This window comes from Cyprinodon tularosa, unplaced genomic scaffold (assembly GCF_016077235.1).
Source record: "Cyprinodon tularosa strain WSP-4 unplaced genomic scaffold, ASM1607723v1 ctg108, whole genome shotgun sequence".
Lineage (NCBI taxonomy): Eukaryota > Metazoa > Chordata > Actinopteri > Cyprinodontiformes > Cyprinodontidae > Cyprinodon > Cyprinodon tularosa.
Window position 1 is genome coordinate 231,656 of NW_024037871.1, and position 20,411 is coordinate 252,066.

The 20,411-nt window shown below is 38.7% G+C and overlaps 1 protein-coding gene across 3 annotated transcripts; it reads left to right on the forward strand.

Annotated features, from left to right (window-relative positions):
• The first annotated feature begins 375 nt into the window (after positions 1-375).
• clta (clathrin, light chain A) lies at positions 376-9,430 on the forward strand. 3 transcript variants are annotated; one of them, XM_038290775.1, is made up of 7 exons: positions 376-662; positions 1,268-1,296; positions 2,071-2,188; positions 3,629-3,740; positions 4,666-4,719; positions 8,098-8,133; positions 9,203-9,430. In XM_038290775.1, the coding sequence occupies exons 1-7, from the start codon at positions 485-487 to the stop codon at positions 9,372-9,374; spliced, it is 699 nt and encodes a 232-aa protein (XP_038146703.1). In that variant the 5' UTR covers positions 376-484; the 3' UTR covers positions 9,375-9,430. The 3 variants fall into 3 exon arrangements, with proteins under 3 accessions (XP_038146703.1, XP_038146710.1, XP_038146719.1); XM_038290782.1 differs by lacking the exon at positions 8,098-8,133; XM_038290791.1 differs by lacking the exons at positions 4,666-4,719; positions 8,098-8,133 and having other exon boundaries at positions 378-662.
• Positions 9,431-20,411: the final 10,981 nt, after the last annotated feature.

Sequence of the window (20,411 nt, forward strand, 5' to 3'; positions counted from 1 at the left end):
TCATAATTCTCATATTTATCACCTACATTTAAACGCTGTCAAAGGTAAACGAGGACTCGTATGACACAATTGTGTAAAATATTTTTTTCTTGTTTCCCCTTTTCATTTTTGTAAAATCAAAAAAATATTGTACTCTCAATAAATCACCAAGCTGCAAATACACCCTGTCTAAAGTCCCTCTGACTGACTGCGGATTTTTTTTTTTTTTTTTTTTTTTATAGTATTTACCCACGTAGGTGATCATGGGACCGTATGAAAAGATTGAGAATATTCTATTGGTCCAAATCCGAGGCAGTTGCCCACTGATTGGCCAATGGTGCTGTCAATCAGCAATCCTGCTTTTTAATTGGTTGTTTCCCCTCTTTCCGCTTTAACAGCTTCAGATTTGTCTTCCCTTTTGCCCTTCCTCCAGCCGATAGCTCTCTGTAGATCCCAGCACCTGCTTGTTGTCCCTGTCGTTTATCCTCTTGTAGGCCTTCCAGACATGGATGATTTTGACATGCTGAACGCACCCGCCGCTGGAAACGGCGTCGGTTCGGAGGAGGACCCGGCCGCCGCGTTCCTGGCCCAGCAGGAGAGCGAAATCGCGGGGATCGAGAATGACGAGGGCTTCAGCATCCTGGACGGCGGAGAGGTTCCTTCGTCGCTTAGAGACTCTAACGGTTTGTAACCGCTGTGCTCACAAACCATAAAGCCTCTATTCTGGGTTAATGTAATCCCCACAGTTACTGTAAATACACGGTGAGGCGGTGACGATATAAGGCGCTAAATAATAAATGCTCGCGGTAGTATAAACGGTAATTTGACACGAGATTTGGTGAGCTTGGGCTTAGCTAATGCTAATTGATGTGTCGTTTGCTGTCGGTTTTATTTAACAAAACATCGGAGACAGTGGGTTCCCTTTTCACTTATGTGCTTATTGAAACACTCAAGGTAATTTTAAACTAGTTTAGCCTAATGAGTACATTGTTGACCGTTGTTTCTTGAGGGTAACGGTTTCTGATAACATTTGCAGTAGCTTCACCGCTCGTGCCCATTGACTAACATTATTGGTTTCCGCCTGAGAAAATTAACGCAGTAACCTTTGATCAGTGTTGTCATTTTACATGTTGGAAATGCTGACACGTCATATATGACCATGTGAAACTCCTCAAAGTGTAACAGCGTTACACTAATTACTGTACATTTCATAATAGTTTGTGCTTTCATGATATGCTCCTTAATGTTTATTCTGTATTTCTAACTTTCCTTATTTCTTTCTTTACAGATGGCGCCATTAATGGAGAGTTTCATGGGGTAATGTTTTATTTCCATTTACTATTCTTTTTTTTCCTGTTTGAATTTTTAGCTAATTTTATTAATCGATGTTTCTATTCAATCTTAGCATTTTCTTTAGGTAAATGTTTAATTAAAAACCACAGAATTACAGGGATTCTTTGAATCATTAGGTTCCAATTTAGATAGAAAGAAAAAGAAGATCCTCAAGGTGACAGGCTTGGTTGACAGGAAAAAGTTTTAAACTGCTCTTTTCTATCTCAGTAACTCTGATATAAACGGGTAAGAATTGGAAATTGTGAAGGGAAAAATATCTGGATATACTACAGTAGTGATGCGATTTTCACATTTTCAGTCTTATGCAATTCTGCAAAAAAATTGCTGCTTAGGTCTGGCGAACCTCAGTGATATGCTTCACCAGTAGCATGTTTATTGCAAAAGATATTAGAGATTATTGTCCAAATGTAGAAAATACTGCCTTTTAGCACCTATGCAGCCTGACTCCAGTCTACCACTTGGTACGGGTTCTTGTAGCTGATGACTCCAGCTTCCTTTTCCTGTGCTGTCATTGCAACATTTCAGCCTTTTGCACTGTCAGGACTTCTGGCACTGAGAGAAGCCCACTTTTAGGAATGGATGCATTGCCTGTATATCAGAGAAAAAAAGAAGAAAGTGTTTTTAAACATGTTTTTACATCATCAAGAGAGATAGAAACTTTTTGATTCAGTTCTACCAAAACTTCTTGAAGTTAGTTGCCTTTTTGTGTTTTTGAATTATTATCTGTTGGTTCTGCAGGAAAGCAATGGGCCATCGGATGCCTACGCAGCAATTTCCAACGCTGATCGGCTGCAGGCTGAACCCGAAAGTCTGCGCAAGTGGAGGGAGGAACAAAGAGAGAGGCTGGAGGTGCTAGGTGAGTATGACTGTTATGCTTTGGTTTTTAAGGAGCTAATAAACAGTTCACAGGTCCAAAAATCTTGCAGTATGTGAATAGATCTCAGCGAGAGATTAATTACTATTTAGGTTGAATGGTTTAAGTTTTCCTTCCTTGTATCTTTCCTTCTGTGTCCCTTCTAGTTTTTTCCTCTTCTGTAATCCTTCCATCCTTTCGATGTCCCTTAATCTTAATTTTCTTGTGTCGCTTCTAGTCATTCATTTTTTTTTTACATTGCCATCCTTGCTTTTTTTCTACTTTCATCTTTACTTCTGCCATTCATGTCTTTTCCTGTTGAACTTTGGTGTTTATGTTTCAATTAACTGAAACAGCCAGAGGACTATAGAAGAGTTTAAAATTGATATGAGAAATGTATAAAAACCCTTCATGTTTCTGAATGACATTAGTTCTTAACATGGCAGAGTGCCCCATTGTGCTCAAATAAGCATTGATTTCAGATTTTCTTAAAGAAATAGTACACTCAAAATATGATTAGCCTTCATTTTCTACTCACCCCCATGCTGAACAACACTCTGGAGTACTTTTTTGATATCTCAAATGCATCTGGAGATCTGGGAGGCTTCTTGCTGTCTGCTGACATTCAAATAATGGAGGTCTATGGTGCCCGAGGCAGAAAGGTCCATAAAAGTCCACAAAAAACGTGTCAATATTCCTCCATACTGCTCGTCCAATGTATTCCAAGTGTCCTGAGTGGGTAGCGTCCATAATTTACTCGAAACAAAGTCATTTAGAATGTTTTTAGAGCATAAACAGTAGTGTATAGGATTTCCTAAAAGCGCGCGCCTGCGAGTTCACGAGCCTATGGAAACCGCGGCAGACCAAACCAGATGAAAGTGCGCATTCAGCTCGGCAAAGAACTCATGCTCTTCCTCAACACTGAAGTCCTCAGACATTTTTCTTTCGTTGTTTCTTTCTTTGCACAGGTAAACTGCACATTTCTTCTTCTACGCTTGCATTATCAAGAGCAGACGCTGAATGCGCACTTTCATCTGGTTTGGTCTGCCGCAGTTTCCGTAGGCACGTGAACTCGCAGGCGCGCGCTTTTAGGAAATCCTATACACTACTGTTTATGCTCTAAAAGTCCACTCTACTCTTCAAAGTGAATTACCGAAGAAAAGTAATTGATCAGATATTATACACAAAATACAGATTATTGCCTTCACTTTTGATCACTATGCATGTGTGAAAACTAATAATCCTCCACAGTGTTTTTTTTTTTCCTTAATGCTCCTGGAATGAGCATTAAAATTAGACTACACACCAATTTCTGCAACTTTAAGTTTAAATTAAGGACCTTCTTTCTCCTTGTTGTACACAGTGTGTTCTTCAATTGCTTTGTCTTATTTGTTGCTTCCTCCTCTGTTTAACTACCTGTTTCCTTTTCTTCCCCACCTGCAGATGCTAACTCTCGCACACAGGAGTCTGAGTGGAAGGAGAAGGCCAAGTTGGAGCTGGAGGAGTGGCATGCAAGGCAGAATGAGCAGCTGGAGAAAACTAAAACCAATAACAGGTAGTGGCTTTGTGGCAGGATAAGAACGGCATCCAAATACTGGCATAACAAAACGGTCACAGTTATTTACCTGGACTAAAATGTATGCACGTAGCATGTAGAAAGTTTCTGACCCTAAATATAAATCAGTATGTTTATCTGTGATCCCAGCAGATAAACTCTAGAATGTACAAATTTGTAAAAAAAAAAAAAAATTTGAAACCATAGCTATGGCATTTATATTTTTTTTTAATAAAAACAATACAGTTTATTTATATATTTACAAAGTATATTTTTTTTAATGGATTTCCTTTTTATATAAAAAATGCTTCCAATTTAAAGAAACACAAATTCAATGTAGTTTTAGGTTTCAAAGTATAGAAAAACATAAAACTGTGTGTTGATTTTAGTGAAATATAAATAAAAACTTTCAAAAGTAATAAAAAAAAAAAATGTTTTAAATTAATATTTCTAAAACTTTGTTATTTTGTTATGGAAATTCAATGCCAGGATTCCTTGAACAAAAGCAAAACGTCTTTAAAACTTTAGTTAATATACTGATATTTTAAAATAGGATTCTAAAGAATTTGTGAGTTATGAAGAGTTAATTTATAAGGTCAAAACAGACACTTGTGGCTGCTTAGTTGTAGACCCTTAAAAAATTAAATTAATGGCACAGTTCTTTTTTACTTATACTATTCATGGTAAATGATAAAACAATGTTTACCACTTTGTCCTTGAGACAACACACAGTGGCCATCATTCCTCCCTCCCTCTTTGGGAACCGGTGAATTCCTACTTTGTTTACGGTAACAAACCTGATCCTTTGACTTTTTATCTTAATTATAACCTGTAATGCCTGTGTTTCTATCCCCTCTTCCCTGTTACTGCTTTTTTCTCTCCTCTCCTGCCTTCTTGCTGCTCTGTTGGGCGGATGTTTGTCCAGAGTGCTGGACGAAGACTTCTACAAGCAGCCCTTCTCTGACCTCATTGGTTATGTGTATGTTGCTCTAACTAACATTCTCCTCCTTAATGTTTTTAATTTTTCTCATATTCTTTGTTTTCTTCATCCAACTGCATACATACAAATCTCATAAGATTTAGAAATTAGCTGTTTGTATTGTCATTTTGTTGAGTTTTTTTCCATTTCCCATCATTTTAACAGTCTAGATTTATACTTTCAAATGACCAATTCTGTTCATGATTTTTAGCCCCCATTCCTCTGCATGTCACCTGTGAGTGGATGCCTTCACGGTGTTGATCTAGAGTTATTAATGTTGGATTTTTATCAAACAGGCAAAACCAATTACCCGCATGTTGTTACACCGGTGGTAGACCGATTTATCTAAAATTGACTCTTATTAGGGAGCTCTATGATTGACAACAGTTCTTTATTTTCACACTGAAATAATTAAATTCAACTATTTGAGTGCAGCAAGCTATTGATGTTTCCATTCATACTTATTTTTAGAAGATGGGTAAAAAGGAAGCCTTTTTTATGCTTTTCACTGGGCTTTCTTCTCTTTAAAAGAATGTGCTATCCTCTCAACTTTTTGTTTTGTTTATTACCAGTGCTGAAAAGTCCTGGTTAAGATTTAATATGGAATAATTATGCAGCATTTTGCGAGATACCTCACATTGTTTATAGATTTGAAAATATGACCTAAAGTTGGGATAATCAATTGGCAAATAAAAAGAAAGAAAAGCTGCATTTTTCTTGTTTCTTTACCTTCAATATTGGCCTCAGGTTTCGGTCTACTCCAGCATTAAAACATGCTTTACAAGTCACCATTGACATCTATGCAAATCACCTCCATTCATCCTAAACTGCTTGTTTTCTATCCACATTCATCTCTCGTATCTGTGCTGGTTCACCTATAGCTGTATCAGGATAAAGGCAACATTTCCAACACCGATTTGCTTGTTTTTCTTTTATTCTCAAGTGTTTCCTATTTTCTTTTTTCATAAAAGGTTCCAATGAGCTTAGGTGTAGGGTGCTTCAACAGTTGCTTGAAGTAGTTGTGCGTTTAGTGTTTACATGAAGTAACGTATATTTCCTGAAGAGAGGGCTGCAACTAACAATTATATTGCAAATCAAATAATCTGTGGATTTTTTTTTGGATTAATTAATAATCAGATAGCCAAGGAATCTGTAAAGAAGACTTTTTAGGTAATTAAACCAGGTGAAACTCTCACGTTTCCACTTGAGGAGTTAGAAATGCAACATTTTCATATACTTTTTTTTTTTTTTTACCTTGTTTGCATAATTACTGCTCTAAGTGGGTCACTCTGTCAGCTAAAGGCATGTTTTGGCGTCTCTACACGGGTAATCTGATTGTTTCAGCTCTATTTTAAGATAATCGCTACTTTTTATACCTTTTTAGATGTTATTGATTTATTTACATTATCTTAATGGTAAGGTAGCTTTAAAGTGTTCTAAATTTAATAATTATTGTGACCCTGAAAGTGGTTTTACTTCTGATATAAGTTCCAACAAAGATTCCCCATAGCATTTTTTTCTATGCTTTTTGCTTTTCTGTAATTTATTGTCACTATTATGCTAAATGCACAACTGCTTCAAATACAACAGCTTGCATGCTTATTATTAGATCTATTTATTGCTTTGTAGCTATTGACATGCTAATAGACAAATTTCATAGCAGATAATTAAGCTTAAAATGGAATGTTTGAAGGTCTTGTTTAGAGATTTACAAAGAAACTTTTTTAGCCCATGTGTTGACTGGGGGCATAGTTCATATATATTTTTAGAGCTTTCCTTGATTATATGGGCATTAAGGCAGTAAACATATTTAAAACAGTTTCCATGACTATTAGTTTTAATAAATTTCAGTGTATTGGACTGATTTTAGTGTAGTTTTGAGAACTTTTAGCGTAGCAGTGGTTGTGCTGCAATGCATTGGTCAGAACCCTGGGGAGGGAGCCCAGATGTCAGTAAAATGACAGATATGCTCATATCCACCTAAATTTTCATGTGGCCAGGCCAGAACTTTGGTTAGTTAGGGAAACTATTAAAGTAATCTTACTATGGTTTTTCATTTAAACTTCTGTTATAATATATACCAGATTTTCTAAATGCTGTAAAAGTAAAAGGATAAACTTTGCTGACTACAAATGTACTTTACAATGAAATACTACTTCTGCATTTACCCTCTCTCTAAAGGGCCTGATTAGTCTTCTGCGACCGCACACATCAAATGTTGCTTGCATCTTGTCGCAAACCAGTTTTGCTGGTATATTTCTGCACCGTCGGTCTCGAATTTCTAGGTACGCACAGCAGTTTCCCGCCAAAGCGCAAGAGGGAGCCTATTCGAGAACTCTTGAGAACTTCGGCAGATGGTCACGAGAACTTCAGCGGCACCAGCAGGAGTGTTTGTTTTCCAAAACAACAATGGCGCGTCTGCAAGATATCACGGTCACGGAGATGGATCTAGAGTTGCTAGACATCGAAGCGGAACAGGTTCTCGTAATGGAGTTGACAAAAAGACAGATTAACCTTTCGTCTTAGTTGTCCATTTTTCCTTGGTTTTGTAAAAATGGCGCGCCACTGCACCGAATCGAGGACGACCACACAGCTAGCCCGAAAGGCATACTAGGAACCAATCACAGCTGCTTTTTTCTGTGCACTTCCACTTGAGGTTGCACGAGTTTGCGACCGTCCGACGCGTAGTCAGGACGTGGTCACGAACAGAGACAGATTTGACGGTTGCAGAGCCATGCGTCAGAAGCATAATTTGCCTTAAGGCTGCTGTGGGCAGGGCTCAGGGAACAATTTGGGGCTAAAGCTTCTACTCAGGGACCCAGAGTGACAGGCTGTGGGGTTTGAATTTGTGTACTTGCAGCCATTTGACTGCTAGACCACCACTCCAAAAAGTTAACGGCTACTATGCAAGTCAACAATATGTGTCTCTAGAACTGGTTTAAGGTGTGAACTGCATTATCATATTATCTGCTATGAAACAGGTTTATAAGCCCTGCTAGTTATCCAGTGCTTGACATGTGCAGCCTATGGTTCACTAATTTCTATTGAAACTTTCTCCAGTTTAAGGAGGAATCGTAGAACTCACACATTTCCAGAAAGAAGATATGATCTTTGAAAAGTCCTTATTTGTTAACTAATATTTTTGGTGAGATGTTTCAGCACCTTTATTTATTTTTTGGTCGGGGGTTATTGAACCTAAAGCTGCACAGAAATGATTGTCATGGAAAAATTAAAGACTATAGCATGTTTGCCTTGACATCTGCAATGAGCTCATTTCTGTTGTCTTTTATTTCACTCCTCCTCCCTGTCTTCTCTCTATTTTGAATTCTGATTGGTGAAACTGTTTCTCCCTGTTTTCTTTTCCTCTGCACCTTAAAGCACACACATTAACCATCCTTGCTACCGTCTAGACCAGTTAAGTAAACAAATGAAACCCCAGAACCTTTACGTATTTGATATTTTTGAGAAGGGGACAGACTCCGTTTCGTGACTGTATTTTCATGTTGTACAGTTTAGTTGCTCCGTCGTAAAGCTCCCCTAATTGATGTAATGTCCCTTTTTTAATGTTTGTCCTTTTATCCCTTTGTGTTGTGTAGATGGATGTCATGGTACATGTCGGTTAGTTTCCCATCCCCTGCTTTAGTTTTTTTTCTCTTTTTTTTGTTGTTGGTATTGTGAAGTGGAATTTTGTTATTGCTAACTGTGGAACTTTTCAAACTGCTGGTAGTTTGTGTTGGTGGGTTTTAAGAATGTTTTCATTGTTTAGCTGTAGGTTGTATTGGTTATTAAAAGGTTTTGATGACTAACATTTAGATGTTCTCTTCTTTTGGTTGTTTTTATTTTACTCCTTTCAGTCTTTGGTTGTTTTTTTTTAACCCCCCACGATCAAAGGAAACCCATTTGTTACCACTCCCGCTGTTCTGCCACAGCACAGTGCATGGCTACAGTGCAGTAGCTCTGTTTAAAAAGAACAGATATTTATGTTAACGTTGTGTATTCAATGAAAGAGGTCTATGCAGCAGAGCTTTTAACCTCTGTTAGATCTGCAAACACATCTTTTATTTCATGAATAATCATGTTTAACCACAATCCTTTTTTATGTCATTGTTTTTCTTTAATCTTTTCTTTCTAAAATCAATGGGGCTAATGTAGCTGCTCTGCTGGTGTGGCTTGTTTGAAATGTTGGGTAATTTTCTGTTTGAAAATGTTGCTGCAGGTAATGAAGCTCTGGGTGTGGCTGCGGTTGATGTATAGGAGGCGATTTATATTCCTTGAGGGTGACCCTGCAGAGCTAATATTTTAACCCAGCCAACAGCTGTTGAATCACATGTAGAGTTCATATTCAAGTGTCTCTTTGAAAGCTTAATGAAGGGTGATGTAACGATGTGATACAACTGATGTTGGCTCTCTGCATAGGTCATTCTCATTGTGTTTACTTCATTCTACTACATTTCTACTGACTGACCTGTTTTTCCTCTGCCAGGGCGGCTGAGGAAGCCATGATTTCAGATCTGGACGAGAACAACCCTGGCACCGAGTGGGAGCGGGTGGCTCGGCTCTGCGACTTCAACCCCAAGTCTAGCAAGCAGGCCAAAGATGTCTCCCGCATGCGCTCCGTCCTCATCTCCTTAAAGCAGTCCCCGCTGGTCCGTTAGAGACCAGTGAGCTCTTGTGAAGTCATTCCATGTCACTTTTTTTTTCCACCTTTTCCTCCCCTTGAATTCTTTTTTTCCACCTCAAACACCAACAAAGCATCTGCTGAATCCACATCAGCCCAGTTTTTCTCCTTCCTGCAGACCAGTAGAGATTATCCTTTCTCCTGCCTGATAGATTATTTTCTCTTTAAACCTCAGAATAGTCAGGACCTCCTGTATTGTGGCGCATGTAAAAGTCTTGTTATATGTGACCAAATTGTTTGGTCTGTGATCCTTCGAGAAACTAAGAGTGGTGAGTTGGGACACTAAAAGGGAAAGATTGATGTTTGTGTGTTCAGGCTTACAGCTACACTACCCCCTCCACCTCCTCCAAACAGTATCACCTTAACATTTCAGTCCAGTGAATCCTGCTGTTTCATTCAACATATCACTTTATATTCTCCTCTGACCTAATTATCAGTGTGCATTTTCTATTTTTTTTTTTTTTTTTTTTTGATGGACCAAACAAAACTCCAAATCCAGTGTGTACTTTAATCTGTGTGTTTAGTGCCCTGTTGTTGCATATTGTGTTCTAATTTCCATTCTATGCATTTTTTTTTCCGGGGAAGGCCCTCCCCAGTTAGCCCTCCCCCTGTCCAGTCAGAACTAAGCAACGTCCAATCATTACAAAATATATGCGACCTGTGTGTATGTGTGTTGCAACCCAAACAGTGTGTTTATGTACTTTACAAGTGTACCTATGTACATATACAGAAGGCGATATAAACAGTATATTAAAAAAAATTAATGTTTCTGAAATTAGACAGTTGTGGTTTTGAATACCAGATACTATCCTGTTATTCCTTGACCATGTATATTCATTGTCCATTTGATTTCAATATCAGTAAAAAAAAAAAAGAAGGAAGAAAGATCTGCTGTCCTGTCATCTTTGTTTGTTTTAGCTGTGGTGCCATTATAAGCTCAGGTAATGGGTACGTTAATCACGACCTGTTCTGTAATGAAGAATGCTTTCTGCATTTTGTTGAAAAATCAAGTTGATTGGCATGAAGCCACTAAGGCTATGTTCACACCACAGCCTGAAGTGACCCAAATCCCATTTTTTTTGTGCACATATGCGATCTGGATCTGATCTTTTCACGACAGTCTGAACAATGTAGATCGGATCTTTACATAGATCTGTTTAATACCTGACAAGGGATAGTCACTCTTCTGCTTATTGCTACGCAGAAGTGGCAAAAAAACAGCAATGTTGGACAACAATGCGGAGGGTAGTATATAGGAGCCATAATGACAGGTATGCAGGTGTATGTATCACATGGGGCGTAGTTGCTGTGGTGACATGTGCAGAGGCGTAGCTAGAACATTTTTATAAGGATGGCCAAGCTATAACCGATGAGGGGTGGCACCACAACCTCATAGTCAATATACACTGTTCCTACAGGAAAATGAATAAGCATAACATCCATATTTTCTAAATAAAGACAAGCTATACTTTCCTACAGCCTTTGCTAACAAATCGATGCATCTATTTAAACATCCGTGCTTTCTAGATAAAAGCTATAGTCTACAGTATATTCTTATAAGTTTGAGTTATGCTGCGAACATCTTTTCCATTGTCATTACTTACCTACTTGTAACAACCATTCTGCATAAAATAGATATTTACAAGCACTCATATCTACATAAATTGATCATTTAATATGTTTGTATTAAAATACTTATTTTTCTATGATTTTACTGAAGACTCTTAGATGACTTGCAGAGAAGCATCATTTTCTCTTTACCCCATAAAACACAAAATCTAGTTCTGAAAAGAGCATGAATTCTGCACTGATAATCTCTAATGTTAGTACATTGATGCACATAATTAACCACAGTGCTTTCGTTGTCAAATAATTGTTGATATATGAAAAGTTTAAATGTTTTGAATATTCCACTTGAGATTATTACTGGTGCGACTGGCTACGTTCCCACTGTAGGCCTTGACGCTCAATTCCGGGGTTTTTTTGCGTAATCCGATTTTTCTGTGTTGCCGTTCATATTTCCAAATATATACGACTTGTATGTGATCTCCTGTGTGAACTGCAGTCATACAACGCAAGTGTCCTGCATGCGCAGTAGAAGACGCAATGACGTCACAGGCCAGCATGCTCTTTTTTTTTCCGGAAGTAAGCATGGATGGTAGTGCCAGCGTGCATCTATTGGTCTTTTTCAACCGTAAAAACTCAATCTTTTCAATATGGTTAAACATAAGTTCTGCTCTCCGCATCATCTTCCGCCATGGTTGTTTTTCTTCCCGCTTCTGTGTAGCAAGACGCAGAATAGTGAACTATGTCGGGTATTAATGACGTTCAGGTGGGATTCATCCGACCTGGCCGTTCAGACACAGGTCGCGTTTGAAAAGATCAGATTTGTATCAGATCCAGAACCACATAGCGTGGACTGGGTCGGATTGGAAAAAATCGGATCTGTGTTGTTCAGACTGCCATGAAAAGATCTGATCCAGGTCGCATATGGGCAAAAAAAATCGGATTTGGATTGGATTCGGATTTGTGAACGTAGCCACTGAAAAAAAATGGTAGGGGTGGCCAATGATTGGCTGAGGGTGGCCATGGCCACCCCTGGCTCCCCATTTAGCTCTGCCCCTGGACCTGTGTCAGCTGATTGCTTAAATGGGTGAGTTTACCTGCAGTCCGAAGGAGAGAGGGGTAGCTGTATTTCTTGTTGACCGTTTGCTTTATCATCTAAATCAGTATGTCACATCATGTACGTTACAATCTGTTGTGAGTGACTATATAACGCACTGAACAGTATTAAAACACCAAAAACGTATTCCTGGATTCCATGTGCAAGACAGCAGCGCATCATACATATACAGGACCCTATCTCTACAAGGGTTGCTATGGATTCACTACAATTTGCCCACAAGAAAGGCCTTTAATGAAGGCCACAGATGCATCAGGTAAACGCCTAGTAAGTGCCTGCAGCGCCAACGTTCATATTGAAATGCGCCACACCCAGACTTAATTCACTGAAGGACAGGTAAACCACCTGTCTGTCACCTGTTTGTGAAAAGGAATCCGTGTGCATTAATGCGGGAGCGTCCAATCCCTCCCCTTCTGAATGAAAATCAGATAAGGATGACGTGCAATGAGGGTTTTGCACACAGTTTATTATGATGCTTTGTTGAAATTAACTACTCTGCTCATCACAAACTGAGAATCTATGACTATTTGATATGTTTTAATGAAGAAAAAAAACGGAATAAAAAATAAATCAAAAAGAGTCAAACAAATGGTGATATTCTGCGTTCTGAAACAGAGTGTGTGAAAAGAGAAATCAAACCTACTGAGAAGAGTTTGATGTACAAGGTTGAAAGTAGGGCTGTAAAACGATTAAAATGTTAATCTAATTAATCACAAGGTTTCTTGAATTAATTTCAATTAATCACAAGCCTAAATATTATTGAAAAATGTATATTTTCTGTGTATTGTTTTCTAAACAGAGATATAAGCAAGCAGCGGGTTTTACATTTAAGTTTTTATTATTGACAAATCAAAAAAAAATATATAATTTGCAACAATTAAACTTAGCCATTGCCAGACATCCCAAGTTCCAAAAACTAATTTCAGGGAGATGCTTAACCGCTTCACAGTGCACCTCGCCACGGTGTCATCATTCCTCACCACGGCCGGTTCTAGACAGGGGCCAACAGGGGCCAGAAATTCTAATGATGATCTGCGCTGGAACAGACATGGTTACTGATAGGTCCTTTGGAAATACTTCATTCTATTTCTTTACAAATTCTCTTTTACTAGTTATTCAAAAACAAAAAGGTGATAGCTTCAGTGGTATTGAGATAGGATCCCAGTTTTCATGCACAGCTTTGAGTGGTAACTAAGTGACTGCCAGAGAGTAACCCAGAGAAACTTATCGGACTGATCCAATCAGCTCTCTGACAACCAGTCACTTGGAACGCTGGTTGAACAGAGCATCACTTTGGACAGATACGCGGAACTGGTTTCACCAGAAACCTCCTCCCTGCACCCCGCTCTCTCTTGTTGTTCCTGCGCAATCGAATCAGATCTAATCCGCACATGACGCACAAATTATTGTATTGCAAGCATCCTCTCACTTGCATTTAAAAAACACCACCTCCCAGAGTCTAAAATCCAGGATAATTGATCTGACTGGCAGGCATCCGTCAACAACTATCTATATCAGGGAAACTCCTGGAACTTTCAGGAGACTTGGGATGTCTGCATTGCTTTAAAATGTTTTTTTTTTTTTAAACAGGATAGGTGAATGAAACATATTACGTTTTGAACAAACAACTCCACTTTTAAACAATTACATGTGGTCATTTTACCTTTTATTTATTCATCTTTTAGCCAGTTGCTAAGGCAAACTACCTGGTTAACATTTGCTGAATGTAAAGCAGACCGTTTCTTCTGAACAATATGGCCAGCGACTGAAAAGAGTTGTTCGCATGGAACCATGGATGCAGGAGTTGCTGGATATTTGTCTTAAAGCTCGCCACATATGCAGGGTCTCCTTCACTTGACGCAGGTGGCAGTGGGGAGGCAGTACTACTGATATAGGCCTCTCCACCCAGAATCTCAGTTACATACCTGCAGTAAAATAACACACACACATACACACACACACACACACACACACACACACATACATAAGATATTTGAACACCAGTTGGTATGCTGGTAAATCAGTTATTTTTAATTTGTGCATGATCAGTTCAATTTAATTTTCAATGTGCACATTGTATGTGCATCCCTTACATGCAGGGCTCTAGAAGAGTGCTCAGTCTCTGCAGTTTGTCCCATTCTGGTGGCATCAGCATAACCAGTTTGTGGCGTTGTTGGTCCAGGGTTGCTTTAATTGCTGCTTGATTACGGTTCAGTCGCTTGATCATTTCCAGCGTGGAATTCCATCCCGCTGGCACGTCTTGGATCAGTGGCTCCTGCTGCTGCCCCAAAGCCGCTTGCAGTGTTTTAAGCTCCATGGTGTTTGCTTCCTTGTGTCTGAAATGACCCATAATTTTTCGACACTTGGCCAATACATTTGTAAATCCACTATTGGAGAGGCTCACATTGATGCTTCTCTGCAGCATGCAAGCGATGCAAGGTATGTGCTCATATGGGAGCAGTTAAGACGCAGCTGTCATATTGCGCACACTGTCCGTCTCTATAGTTGTTATTTTTCCTTCAATTTTCCACTTGTGTGCCACGGTTTGAAACTGTTGAGCACATGCCTCTTCCTCATGCCCTTATTGTTACTCACGGAGGTCCAGTGGTCTCCTGTCAAAGCAACATATTGCACTGAAGCCACATTCCCTTCCTTCGTTTTCTTTTTAGCCTCATAAAGTTTGTTGATTTTATTCACCACTGTGCCTCTTGATGGTGGCTTGTAGAATGCGTCTAAAGTTGCGACTTTCAAAACTTCTGCTAGGCCCGTGTCCTTGACAATATTAATTGGTCTACAGTCCTTGGCTATCCATCTGGCAATTTTGTCTGTCGGCTTCTCAGAAGTAGACTTACTTAATGGCCTGCTTTGGTGAGGGTGGTCTGACGCATGCCAGGTGTAACACCTGAAGTTAAAGCCCCAACAAATGAATGCTTAGCGTTAAGATGGTATTTAAGGCCTGAGGTGTTTCGGTAAAACGAAAAGTCCTTCTTGCAATGTGAGCAAACCACAACATGTTTGTTTATTGTTCCGTCTTTGTTTTTTAAATTTTTTCTGCCTCCTCCATATCGCTTATGCCAGACAATTGAATTGTAGGTAAAACAGGGCAGGACTGCGTTAATGCATTAAAATAAATATCACGTTAATTCCAAAAATTGATCATCTCACGTTAACGCGTCAGTTTTCACAGCCCTAGTTGAAAGACTGCAAAATTGAACGCAAATGGTTTGTAAATAAAATGAAAGGAATGATGCAACAAATAAGAGTTAATGAAACAAAAGGAGCATGTGGCTCAAATAAAAGAATTACCGGAAAGGTTGGAAAAGCTGTGTGAATGTGCTTATACTGCTCATGATCGATTGTTGCTTCTACTGCCACAGGAAGAAGTGGATAAACAAGTTGAATAGATGTCAAGCATAATGAAAGACAGAGAAACTTTTCAAAATGAAATAAAACAGTGGATAAAGGAAACCAAACAACACAACAGTTCATGTGAAAAACTGGATACAACTGAAACCAATAAATCCAGGCATATTGTGGATCAAAGAAAAACAAATGTTTTATTAAACATTTGTGATATAAATTGAGATGACATTAAACCAAGTGACAGTTTTTCTAATGTTGAATCTCATAAATCTTCATGCAGCATCTCTACAACTTCTTCTGCACGTTTAAAAGCTGAAGCTGAGCTTGCTGCTTTAGCCGCACGAAAAGGGCTACTGGAAGAAAAGCATGCAATGGAAGAGGTAGAGCTCCGTAAAAGGAAAGCAAGATTGCAGCTGGAGGAAGAGGAGGAAAAACTGCGCAGGAAAGGAAAGAGGAACTACAACTGGACACTGAAATCGCTGAAAGAATGTTAGAATTAGAAGCACAAGTGGAAAAGGATCAAAAGTATCAGATGGAATGAACTCATATTTGAAAAAAGTAAAATCTCAACACCAATTTAATGTGAATGCAGATGAATTCTATCCATCATTATGTGCAAAACAAAGAACCAGGTTGGAGGATGAAAAACAATCTGTGAAACACACTGTGAAGGAGAGCATGACATATTCAGGTGACAAAGGTCCTCAATTTTATGTGTTTCATAAGGAACAAGTCAATAACCAATATATTAATCAAGAATGTTGTGCAAACATGAATTCAAATATATCAGCTGTGGAAAGCAATGATAATGTTCTTGACATTATGAGGAAGCAAAACGAAATAACTACTTTGTTAATACAACAACAATGCTTTAATTCTCTTCCAAAGAGAGAGATTCCAATATTTGATGGTGATCCATTAAAATATTACACATTCATAACGGCCTTTGAGAACGGCGTTGAAAGGAACACATCAAACAATTTTGACCGTTTATACTTCCTGGAACAGCATACTAAAGGTCACGCTAAAGAACATGTAAGAAGTTGCCACAACTTAAATCCAGATCATGGATATTCAAGAGCCAAAACTTTATTAAAAGAACAATTTGGGAATGAGCAGAAGGTTGCACATTGCTACATGGTCAAAGTTATTTCATGGCCGATGATAAAGTCAGAGGATGTGAAGGCTCTACAGGACTACAGCCTATTCCTCAGAAGCTGTATCTTTATGATTTGGACATGACTTCTAATATGCTGCATATTATAAAGAAGCTGAAAGACAGATGGAGAACTAAAGCATGTGAGCTACAGGAATGTCAAGGAAGAAGAGTCAAGTTCAGTGATATTGCAAATTTCATTGAAAAACAAGTCAAGATTCTAACAGGTCCTGTCTCTTGTATATTGCCAAACAATATACAAGATTCTTCAAAGATAACAAATAAAGTATCATACAAACCAAAGTTAATGCCTCGGTCCAAAGGAGCCAGCTTTGCAACTACAGGCAGAACAGTGGAGAACAAATCTCAGCCTGTGAAGGAAGAAAAAGAAATCAGAATAAATGGAATGAATTTATGTATTTTCTGTGGAGCAGGGCACAAACTGACTTTATGCTCCAAAGGAGGATTTTCTCTTGTTAAGTGGATGAGTAATAGACCAAAGGTACTCAAAATAATCCATGTGACTCACAGAGCAGGATGCATGGAGAAGTCGGACCTGGAGTTGGATTATCTGCCAGTTAAAAGAGTACTGGGGTTTGAATGGTCTATTGAACTCATTTAGGTTCAAAGTAAAGCTTAAGGATAGACCACTTACCAGAAGAGGAATACTTTCAACCATTGCTTCCATTTGTGATCCTCTTGAAATGCTGAGCCCCGTGATTTTGACAGCAAAGAAAATCCTGAGAGACCTGTGCAGGATGGGATTCGGATGGGATTAGACTTTACCCGAGTCAGTCTCGAAGAGCTGGTTGAAATCGCTAAAACAGCCATTGAGGATGGAGACGGAGCAGTTACTTACTTGATGTCGAAGAACCAGAATTCTGAACTACATTGTGCTTTAGTAATGGGAAAATCTCAAGTTGCTCCTCTAAAATCTGTAACCATCCGTAGGATTGAGCTAATAGCTGCAACTATGTCAAGCCGTATGGATGTACTTTGGAGAAGGGAGCTCCAAATGGAGCTGCTGGAATCTGTATTCTGGACAGACAGTGAATCAGTCCTCAAGTACAATAAAAATGAGACCTCACGTTATAAAATATTTGTGGTCAACAAAGTCTCACAAATTCTCAAGGTTTCTGATGCCACACAATGGAGATATGTGGGCAGTGCCAGTAACCCAGCAGACATAGCCTCCAGGGGAGTGAAAGCTGATGCATTGATTAAACATCCTACATGGTTGTCAGGACCTCAGTTCTTGCTGCACCCTCTGAGTGAGTGGCCTGTCAGTCCACAAAATATCAGTGTGCTTTTACCTGAAGATCCTGAGGTAAAGAGAATATCAGTGGTTAATGCCATACATACAGAAGAAGAGCCTCTGTCTCGCCTGATCCAGTATTTTTCCTCCTGGATACGTCTAAAGAGATCTGTTGCATGGATTCTGAAAATAAAAAACTGGCTTCTTCCTATGTTGAGAAGAGGAGACAGTTCGTCTGACTCTGGCAAAGTCCAACCTCACTGGAGAGCAAAAGGAGTCCTCCATGAAAGAGGAGATGAGCAATTGCAGAAAAAATACTGCGACCAAGCCACTCATGGTGGAAGATTTGGACAAGGCCATAGTAGCCATAGTTAAATATTGTCAGCAAAAGCAATTTACTGAGGAATTCACCAGCTTAGAGAAAGGACAACCCATTAAAGTATCTAGCAGTCTTCGGGAGCTCTGTTCACGACTGCAAGATGGAGTCCTAAGGGTTGGGCATTAGACACTCTCTCGATGACCCCTCCAACCAGTCCGACGACTAGGGCAGTTAGTTAGAGGATCAAATTGCATGGGGCGGTGCACATCTGTTGGTATCTCTCAGACCCATAGCCAAGCCAGTTTGTAGAACTTTGAGAATTAGCGTTAGGTTTTAGAGTCAGGGTCAGGGTCAGAGTCAGGGTCAGGGCAAGGGTCAGAGTTAGGGTCAGGGCAAAGGTCAGAGTTTGGGTCAGGGCAAGGGTCAGAGTTAGGTTTAGGGCAAGAGTCAGGGTTAGGGATCGGGTAAGTGTAATTTAGGGTAAGGGTCAGGTGTTAGGTTTAGGTATGGATTCCACTAATATTAGGGTCAGTAGCTAATTGATCTGGTAAGTTGATAAGAAACATGAAAAATTAGGTTTAGATGTGGGTTACATAGGTTAGGGTTAGTAGCTAATTGTCCTGGTATGGTGATATGTGCTATAAGTGTAGTATAATGTAAGGATAAGGTTGGGTTTTATAGAGGTTATGATTAATTGAAGATGATCATATTAATTTTAATTTCAGATCAATGAAGGAATCAGAGTCAGGATAGACCGCCCTGGAATGGGCTAAGTTAACCCCCGCCGGTCTGGCATGTAAACTCCGCCTCCTCCACACCCTGCAGTTGTAAACTGAGGGAAGAGAGGTAGGTAGAGGGAAACGTTTCATAAATATATACTTTTGAGGACTAATATTGGTAGGAATTAGTGTATTACTTAAGGATAAGGTTTTGATAACTTCAGTGTAAGATAGGGTGTAAGGGATTTTAGAGGAATTAGAGAAGAGTAGTGATGGTAGGGTATTAGTCCACTAACTGTGGTTAGATTTAAGGTCCTCATCAGGTGTTTAAAAGATGAGATATTTAATGGTTAGGCATGAATTCCAATGCATTGGGGTATTTCATAGGATCTATACAGTGAGGTGGTCTTGTTAAGACTTCGTCTCAAAAGTTGTCAAAGTTTAATACCAAGCTTATCATGCTGAGATGGTCATGTTAAGACTTCGTCTCAAAAGATGTCAAAGTTTAATACCGAGTTTATCATGGTTTACCGCCATATGCTCTGTTGCTTAGCAACCGTGAAAGTTGACACACAAAGCAGGAAAATAATGAATACCGAGGTTTTCAAAACTGTTTGTTTATTTATTTGTTTTTTAAAAAGTTAAAGTGAACAAAGACTACACTCACAAGAATCCAGAGTGGAATAAAGGTTCCAACCACCGGGAGCAGGAACAAATAAAATCAAATGTAATGATAGAAACCTTAGTCAGTTAAATAACCTGCTGCTGTCATTCTGCACATCTCTGATGATGCTGCTATTTTCAAATAACCATTACTGTAAAAATGTCCATAGCAGCATATTGGTTATTAATTATCCGGTTTTATATTGTTAAAACACTTTACAGAATTGCATTTTTTATATTTTAATTTTCCCTATTATGTTATTCTTATACATTTTTCTAAGGTCCTCATTTGTGTGACCATTTTCAATAATCTTTCTGCTGCTGTAAATCTGCCCATTGAGGGACAATAAAGGGATTTTCTATTCTATTCTATAAAAGGGTTAGAAATATATAAGTAAATCTAAACAATGTATCTACAAAATATATCTGCAAAATATCTAATATTCAACAACAAAAAATACTTAGTTAAGCATATTGTGCAAAACAACAATAAAAAAATTAAACTCCTATCAGATTTATAGTTCCCTCTCTGCGGATATATTAGAATTGGTCCTTAAATTACAGCCAAACCCATTTACACAGTAACAGATAAAAACCTTTAGATAAACAAAACATTACCGCCACATATCTGACTCAATAACCATTAAAACAACAATTTTCATTAATCTCAGACGGAACTATTCACAGGGTTGCATTATATTAAACTGAACTTCCAATTTTCACCACTGTTGTGCGCCAAGTAACATTTCCTCTGATCACGTGTCCTGGTTTTCCCAAATGAAAATATGGTAGTGTATGTGGTTTAAAAACAACTTATGAAAGCACTTCCAGCTGTAGCTCTGTTTCTTTATCATTC